This window comes from Mustela putorius, unplaced genomic scaffold (genome assembly GCF_011764305.1).
Source record: "Mustela putorius furo isolate JIRA1106 unplaced genomic scaffold, ASM1176430v1.1 tig00003853_pilon_pilon_pilon, whole genome shotgun sequence".
Classification (NCBI taxonomy): domain Eukaryota; kingdom Metazoa; phylum Chordata; class Mammalia; order Carnivora; family Mustelidae; genus Mustela; species Mustela putorius.
Genome location: NW_025422005.1, coordinates 19,386,357 through 19,395,323, shown reverse-complemented (window position 1 = coordinate 19,395,323; position 8,967 = coordinate 19,386,357). Strand labels below are relative to the sequence as shown.

The following is an 8,967-nucleotide window of genomic DNA, read 5'->3' as shown; positions in this document are numbered from 1 at the left end:
ATAAATAAATAAAATCTTTTAAAAAAATGTAAATCAAATCACGTCACTCTTCTGCTTAAATTCTACTAGGAGCTTACATTTTCCTCTGAATCAAATGCAAACCCCTTACCCTGGGCCACAAAGCCTGGCATGAGCAGCCCCACCTTCCTTTCCAGCCTCACCTCATGCAAACCCCTGGCCCTGTCACAGCCCCGTTGGCTTCCCTTTGGTCCCACCCTGAGCATGCCCAGGCTGCTTTCCTCCTGAGTCTGCCCTGCCTCCCAGTCTTAGAGAGCCCCTTATCATTTAGTCTCAGCTTCTGGGTCACCTCCCCACACTGATCTTCCTGATTATGCCATCTTGTACCCCAATTTAATTCTGCATGTGTCTTCCCATAGCTGACCTCAGTTTGTTAATTGTCCATTGCCCCTATTAGGAGGAAAAGCCCGTGAAAACAATGACCTTGTTTTCTCCTTGTTTCCCCAGTATCTGGAGCAGGGCCATGGTGGGTGCTCAGAAAATACTTATTGGGGACAAATGTCATTCTCCTCTCTGAGCCTGTGTTTCCCCATCTATAAACACAGTTAATCATAGACTAGCATTTCTCTCACTGTGTTAAGATTAAATGAGATACACACGTAAGGCCCAGGCACAGTGCCTGGTACTTGGTCACTGGTGGCTAATAATATTATTACTCTTATTAATCTTATTAATACCGTAACGGAATCCCCTGGCAGAGATGTGTAAGAAGGGGCTGGTGGGACTCCCACGTGCTCCCCAAACGACCTGAGCTCCAAGCAGCTGGGCTCATTGGCTCTGGTCCATTTCTTGTTGCTGCCAAAGTCCTCGACACCCAGTAGCAGAGAGGGGAAGTTCAGGGATGAAAAGTGGAGGCAAGTGTGCTTCAACTCAACTGCAAGTTTATTAGAAAGGCCATGGACAGATGAACCCTGAGTAACCAGCTGAGGAAGAAATGAAAAAGAGCCCCTGCGTCTTTCGGCCCGCCCCACAGGCCTCTCGTGAACTCTGTCCGGAGCAGACTCCAACACGAGTCAGCCCAAAAGTGCTTTCTGGGTCCTCCTCCTGGGGCTTCCCAATCTCCCTGCAGGGAACCACCTGGCGGGGCCGGTGTAGATGCTGGTGCCTGAGCTGCGGGTCACAGGGTCCTGGTCCTCTCTTCTAGCAGGAAGAGGTTTAGACCAACCCCGCCGCCCCCCAGCAGAACAGAACGGAAAAGGAGCTGACCGTGAGTAGAGCAAGTTCCACTAAACAGCCGAGGGCTCTAGAAGGTGGTGCTGGACTGCCTTGGAGGTATGTGCAGATGGCTTACGGATGGCCCTTCGTGGGGGGCCCCGGGGTAGATGCCAAAGCTCTAAGGATTCTCTGCCGCAGAGAGCCCTGGTGTGATGCAGTGCCCCTCCTGGGGCCGCACTGACTATTTCCATTCCCGGAAAGGCAAATGGATCTTGTAAAAAAATCCATGGCGTTTGATGCCATTTTTTCCTTAAAAAAAGATGAGTTTGTACAGTGAACTGATTTCAACCAGCAGAGCATGAGCCGAGAAGAGTCCATCCCGGGAAAGGAGAAGGCACTTCTCACACCCTCAGTGGGGGTGACCTGGGCTGGCTGCTTCCTGGGCCCCTCAGGGCTCTGCTCCCTCTGGCCCTGGGACTCAGGCCTGCTCCATCTGGGAAGTATGCCGCCTCCATCAAGCTAGCACCGCCCTGTGGCCGGAACGACGTGGCTTCTCACAGGGTGGTGGATGGCAGCTTCCTCACCCGCCGCTGGGCCAGGATTGATGATTCGATGGGCTTCAGCTGAGGGGTGGGCTTGGAGCTGTTGAGTGCAGAGTAGGTGGCTGCCATGGCTCCCTGGGAGAGAAGGTGGGAGGTCAGATCACAACAGTTGGGGGTACAGGTGGGAGCGGGAACATGTGCTTCCCGGCTGCTTTGTGTTCCACACCCGCCCAGTCCCCTGCCAAGCCAGCCTTGGTGGTCTGTCATGGTTGGCCTCCTGCCTCCTCCATTAGACTGGAGGCTTCAGAGGTCAGAGCCTATGTCCCCCAGAGGACCAACGACACCCTTGCATATTAGACTGGGGCTCCCTAAGGGCAAATAGATATGGCATGTATAGGCTATGCCACCCGGGTTCTGGCCCACAGAACCCTGGCCTGGGCCACCAGAGGCCCAGCAGCCCGGAGTGGCCATACCTTCACAAGCTGTAGGTCCTGGTGGGACAGTTGGCTCTGCGGGAGCTTGTCTTTCTGGGTGATCCACGGGTGCTGCAGCACCTGCTTAGCTGTGAGGCGCTGGTGGGGGTCCACATGCAGCATCTTGGACACCAGGTCCTGGGGGCACGGCAAACAAGAGGGTTGCTGGGAGGAACACACACCTGGGTTCCTCTGATGAGAAATGGGCAAGTGGCCAACTTCCATCATCTCCCACCATCTTCAGCCTGAACCCTTCCAGCAGCCCCTGTAACCCACTTTCCACATCACTTCAAGGCCTCCCCAAGCACAGGCCCTTCTTTGGGACTTCTTTCTGGAATGTTCTTTCCCTTCTCTTTCACCTTCTAGAAGCCATGCAGGAAGGTGAGGAGAACCTAAAGTTGAGATCAGATAGACTCGGGTTCAAAACTTGAACTCCTCTGCTGATCGACTGAGTATCCTGGGCAAATTGCTTCCATGTTTTGAGCCTTAGTTTCTCCTCTGAGAAAGAGGGAGAATGACACGATCTGCCTCATAAGGCTGATATGAGGTACTATTCATTAATGGCTCAACCTTTTGTCTGGCACAGAGGCTCCCATAGCTGGAAGCTTGGTAATACAGAGAGCTCAAAAGTTGCCTCCTATGAGGCCTCTCTGCTTGACGTGGTCAGTAGCACTGCTCCATGCCTCCAATGCCTGCAGCCCTGGAGAAGAACTTGCCTTTCTCTGTGGCCTGGCATTTCTGTTCCTTGTATGCAGGCCTGTATCTCTGGGGAGATACACCAAGTTCCCACAAGGCAAGGGCTGTGATTACGCAGCCTTCTGTCCCCCCTGCACAGGGCTTAGAACATGGGAGGGGCCGTGAATGGTCACCAGGTTGTCCAAACAAGGCAGGAAGGCAGTCTGCCTGGGTAGCTTCCACTTGGAGAAGTACAGCAACAGGGATTTGTGGAACGTTCCGCTTGCGGAAACAAGATTGCAGATTACCTATTCACCAACTGCTGAAAAGCCCCAGGATGGGAAGCTGCCTCCCCACTGCAAATAAGCTGGGCCTCACGGACTCACCTTGGCCGTCTCTGACACGGTGTTCCAATTTCCCCCACTCAGGGTAAACTTCCCACTGCCGATCCGGGTCAGGATTTCCTCTGGTGTGTCACTGGGTCCGTTGGCAAATGGAGTATATCTGGAGAGAAGTCCAGAAAAGTTTGGCCAGAGCCTCTGGCCCCCATCCTGGGCTCAGGGTGGGGGTAGGGAGCTGTGTTTCTCCCTTCAGACTGGGTATTCCCCAGGGCAGGGCCACATCCCTATCTTCAGACCTTCCTGAGGTGGGGCTTCATCTCTCCCATCAGCCAAGCACCAGCCCCGCCTGTGCACTGGGGTTGGAGGTAGGGTCAGGGGAGAGGGGACGCTCACCCAGCCAGCATGGTGTACAGCAGAATGCCCAGGCTCCAGATGTCGCAGCCTTCATCGTAGCCCTGGCGTTTCAGCACCTGGCAGCAAGGAAGGCAGGGGAGGGTGGTTAGTCTGGGGTGGTGGCAAGTGGCCCCAGATGCTTGCAGGTTGCTCCCCAGGGTAGGACAAGGATCCCAACCTCCCTGGGCACCGAAGCCAAAACCATACAGACTGGAATCCTGGACCACGTGGGGCCTCCGTAAAAGGGGCACAAGGCCTCCTATGCCAGGCCCCCTTCCTCTCGCAGGTAAGGAGGCTGGCACGACTCACCTCAGGTGCCACAAAGTTGGCAGTGTAGCAAGGTGTCATGAGGAGCCCATTCTCAGCCCGCAGCTGCTTGGCAAAGCCAAAGTCACAGATGCGCAGGCATTCGGGATTCCCAGACTCGTCCACGTACAGGATGTTGCTGGGCTTGAGGTCCCTATGAACAACCTAGGGGCAGAGGGTCTGGTCAGTTCTCAGTGTGGGCAGGCTGCTAGTGACCCAGGTCAACTGCCAGGGATGAGGGAGTGAGGAAGACGGGCTCAGAGAGGAACAGAAGGACCCAGAATCTGAGAGGAAGGGAAGGGGCTGAAATGGGGCCCTTGGTGCTAAGGGTACTGCTGATCTGAATTTCATGGGGATGCCTGTGAGGCAGTCCTAATTTCACCCGTGTCCACACCAGACTCTGCTTTTTCTGCCTTTTTCTCCCCTCAAATGTGCTTATCACAGTTTTTCCCAACGATAACTCCGCCGATGTTTCCCATGGCTTGAGTCAAAATCCTGAGTCCTCCTCAATTCCTCTTTTTTTACTGTTTTTTTTTTTTTAATTTTTGAAGATTTTATATATTTCTTTGACAGAGAAAGGGCACAAGCAGGGAGAGCAGCAGGCAGAAGGAGAAGGAGAAGCAGGCCTCCCGCAGAGCAGGGAGCCTGACTTGGGGCTCGATCCCAGGAACCTGGGATCATGACATGAGCCGAAGGCAGATAGTTAACCGACTGAGCCACTCAGGTACCCCTTCGATTCCTTTTTTTCCCCTTACATTCCTCAATCAAGGCATCAGCAAGCTCTGCTGTCTCTACCACTGAAATATATCCAGAGCCCAAACCCTTTTCAACCCCTACACCACGTGGGGGGCACGTGTAGGAGGCTGAAAAGTCCCCCACGTGGTGTAGGAGGTGTAGGGGGCAGCACACTGATCCCTACCAGGAACACTATCATTCCTCCCCAGTATTACAGCAACCGCCTTCTAACTGTTCTCCCTGCTTCTCCCCTGCCCCCTACAGTCTGTTCTAAATACAGCAGTCAGGGGCACCTGGGTGGCTCAGTCCATTAAGCATCCGCCTTCTGCTTCGGTCATGAGCCCAGGGTTCTAGAATTGAGCCACATGTGGGGCTCCCTACTCGGTGGGGAACCTGCTTCTCCCTCTCCCTCTGCAGCTCCCCTGCTTTTTTGCAAGCTCTCTCTTTCTCTCAAAGAAATAATCAAATAAATAATCATTTAAATACATACATACATACATACATACATACATCAGCCAGAGTGACCCTGTTAAATATAAGTCAGATCATGTCATCCTGGCTGGAACCCCTCCAAGGCTTCCCCTTTTAAGAGTCCTTACGAATGCTACATGGCCCCACCTGATCTTTCCCCTGCCACTCATCCACATCTCTTGCACTCTGTTGTCCTGTAGCACCCTCCTCCTTGCTCACAGCTTCAGCTACACCAGCCTCTTTGCATTTCCTTCAACATGCCAAGCACACTCCTGCCTTAGGACCTTTGCACTCACTGTTCCCACTTTTGGGAACATTCCTGCCTCAGGCATCTGCCTGGCCCATTCTCTTGTTTCTTTCAGGTCCCTGCTCAAATGTTACCTTATCAGTGAGGAATTCTCTGGATCATTCCATATAAAATAGCAAATACCAACCAGTACCCCTTAGTCTCCTCACTCTGCTTTATGTTTACCCATAGCATTTACCTCCATTTGACACAGTATGTACTTAATTGTTTTTCTGAATCCAGCCACTGGAATGTAAGTTTCATGAGTGTTTCATTCACTGCTGTATCTCAACATTTACAATAGTTGATAGCATGCAGCAGGTATTCGAGGAACCTGTTGCCTGAATGACACTTACCACTGAGGCCAAAGCAAATGATTCCTCTGGCGCCCCCCTGCTCCCCTGAAGTCTGAGGGCTGACCCACTCCTCTTTCTATCCTCCCTGCTCCCTCTGCAGGGTTCTGTGTAGAGCCACTCCTCCGTTACCTAATTATCAACAACCTCAGATCACAGACCCTAGCCCAGAACTTTTCTGAGTCCAGAATCATATAGCTGCTTACCAGATAGCAACCACTGAATGTTCCATAGACCCCCGAACCCAACATATCTCACAACAAACTCGGTCTCACCCTCTTGCTCCTTCTCCCATGAGCTAAAAAGGTGTTCTCAAAAACCTTTGGCGGCTCCCTACTACCTGCAGGATAAAGCCCGAAGTCCCCCACCCGGTGTAGGAGGCTCAGTTATCCACTGTAGCCTCACTGTCTGCGATAACCTCTCACTAGTCCTAAGCTCAGGCCAATGAAAGTTCATCTGACCATAAATAACCATGTCTGTGGAACAGCTGCTCACCCCCAGCACTGAGCAAGGGCGAAGTGAACTGTGTACAATGAATGAACAAACCCGCCTCTGAAACACATGGAGATCTTGCAGGTGAGGTTAGCTCTCACAGATTAGCTGGCTTTATGAGATGGCCCCTTCATAATCCCAGTTGAGCCCCAAGCCCACTAGCAGGTGCCTGTGGGGTGGGTAGGCTGGAGGGTAGCCTTGGCCCAGGACAGTCCACGTCCAGAGGGAACAGCGAGATAAGGAGGAGAGGTCTACACCGGCAGGGGTGTCGGGATGACACCCATGAGTTGTAGCCAAGCTCTTGGGCAGCCCCTGATTGGGCCGTGCCTGACCAGCTCCTAGGGCTCTGTCCTTCCTAATCCAATCACATGGCCCCAAAGACAGAGCCAGACCCCACAAACGTAGACTCTTCCCTGAGGAAGGCCCAGCCTAGCTTCCCAGGAGTCAGGGACGCTCAGCCGGGCTGAGGACACTGACTACCCAGTATGAGTGATCTTCCTGGTTTCCAAAGAACTCCCCTGCCCAAAAGCTCACGGGGGCGCTGCCGGTTATACCTAGGTCAGCAGACAGGGCAGGGACTGCTGGCCCTGTTCCCCAGAGAAGGAAACCAGGGCTATGAGAAGAGAATGGACTTGGTCATGCAAGTAAAAAACAGAGGTGGAACTTGAACCCGTCTCTGACCTTAATTCCAGTCTTTGCAGTTGGTGTGACACAGATAACACTTTTGGAAAACTGGGATATGAAAGTTTTTGATCATTATCCTGCCCCCAAACTCCTCCAGGTGATGGTGGCTCACTACGGCAGGAAGCCCCCCATTCCCGCTGATTCTGATGTCATCCCTCCTGTCACTAGGTGTGTGTGTGGGGGGAGGGGGAGCCAGGCCAACCAGTCAAAAGGGACAGCTGCGACCTGACCCATTCCAGCCCACAATCCCCGCGCAGCACCTCAGGCCCACGTTTCAAAAGGAGCCAAATTACCCAACTCAACCAAACCCAAAGCAAAAAAAACCACCCCACGGCCTGCAGGCCAAATAAAATATGGACACAGTCAAATGTAGCCACAGAGGAGCAGTAGGCTGTGGCCTCTAGCAGAGCTGGGATTTCAGTCAGGCAGAGTGCGAATCCTGACTTTAACAGCCTGTGTGATCTTGGGCATGTCACTTACCCTTTCTAGGTCTCAGTTTTCTCACCTGGAAAATGGGGCTGGTGATAGTGCTGAGGGAGGAAGGAGCATATGAGTTATGTACCAGGAATATTTAGCACCGGGCTTGGGAAATGGCCCTGTAACTCCAGCACTCTCGGGGCCGAAGCCACCACCGTGCTGGACATTCAGATACAGTGCGTGCTTGTTAAGAAGCACTTAAAGGGTCGCCTGGGCAGCTCAGGTTAAGTGTCTGCCTTCGGCCCAGGTCATCATCCTGGGGTCCTGGGATCGAGTTCTGCATCATGCTCCTTGCTCAGCATGGAGCCTGCTTCTCCCTCTGCCTGCCATTTCCCCTGCTTGTGTGCTCATACTCTGTGAAACAAATAAAAATTTTTTTAAAAGATTTTATTTATTTATTTGGCAGAGAGAGATCACAAGTAGGCAGAGAGAAAGGGGGAAACAGGCTCCCTGCTGAGCAGAGAGCCCAATGCGGGACTTGATCCCAGGACCCTGAGATCATGACCTGAGCCAAAGGCAGCTGCTTAACCCACTGAGCCACCCAGGCGCCCTGAAACAAATAAAATCTTAAAAAAAAAAAAAAAATGAAAGAAAGAAAGAAAGAAAAAAGAAGCACTTAAAGATTAAATAAAGGACAATAAGGAGAGACTAGAGGACCGGGAAGCCAGATTAGCGAGGAGACTTTTACTTACTCCCAGAGCCTCAGCTCCCTCACTTATAAAATGGGCATAATGACAGTACCCAACTCCCAACTGTCTGTCGGAACAATTAAGTGAGTTGATAAGTAACGTGCTTAGAACTCAGGGGGCGCCTGGATGGCTCAGTAGTTAAGCGTCTGCCTTCGGCTCAGGTCATGATCCCAGGGTCCTGGGATCGAGCCCCGAAATCGGGCTCCCTGCTCAGCAGGAAGCCTGCTTTTCCCTCTCCCACTCCCCCTGCTTGTGTTCCCTCTCTTGCTATCTCTCTTTCTCTCTGTCAAATAAATAAATAAATAAATATATCCTTAAAAATAAAAATAAAAAGAACTTTGTCTAGCCTGTGGGAACTGCTGTGTGGCGCCAGCTACCGTCTGTCGCGGTCCCCATCACTAGAGGATGCGCGTTTAGGCGCCTGGGACCAGCCACACACACACACACACACACACACACACACACACACAGAAGTGAAGTTCTTCTATGTAAATCATCGGTCAAACAGAAAAGCCAAAGTGTCACTCTCTACTGACTTTTCAAACAGGCTCCCCCGGGCACAGTGAACCCTTCTGGAGGCAGCACAAGGGAAGCTGGGCTTAAAAGGGTTCCATGTGTTCCACAAAGAACTCTCGCAAATAAGATGAAAAAGACAGACAACCCAATTTTTAAAAATAAACATAGGACTTGAACAGGCATTTCATGAAAGAGGCTGTCCAAAGTGGCAATAAACACACAAAGAGGGGCTCAACTTCACTGGTCACCAGGGAAATGCAAATGAAAACCACCACGAGAAAGCCCTCCCCGTCTAGTCTACCGGAAGGGCTGGGATTACAGCCCTGCATAAGCCTGAGCATCGTCAAGGACCCAAACTCCC

The 8,967-nt window shown here is 52.2% G+C and overlaps 1 protein-coding gene across 4 annotated transcripts in view; it reads right to left on the bottom strand.

Annotated features, from left to right (window-relative positions):
• Positions 1–879: 879 nt before the first annotated feature.
• Positions 880–8,967, bottom strand: part of RPS6KA1 (ribosomal protein S6 kinase A1) — a 38,736-nt gene continuing 30,648 nt past the window's right edge. For all 4 annotated transcript variants that reach the window (XM_045064008.1, XM_045064009.1, XM_004741097.3 and 1 more), the window contains 5 exons: positions 3,907–4,068; positions 3,598–3,674; positions 3,250–3,367; positions 2,189–2,326; positions 880–1,850 (listed from right to left, as the gene is read on the bottom strand). In XM_045064008.1, the coding sequence (XP_044919943.1) occupies positions 1,728–1,850; positions 2,189–2,326; positions 3,250–3,367; positions 3,598–3,674; positions 3,907–4,068 (618 nt within the window). In that variant the 3' untranslated portion in view covers positions 880–1,727. The remainder of the gene's footprint in view (positions 1,851–2,188; positions 2,327–3,249; positions 3,368–3,597; positions 3,675–3,906; positions 4,069–8,967) is intronic.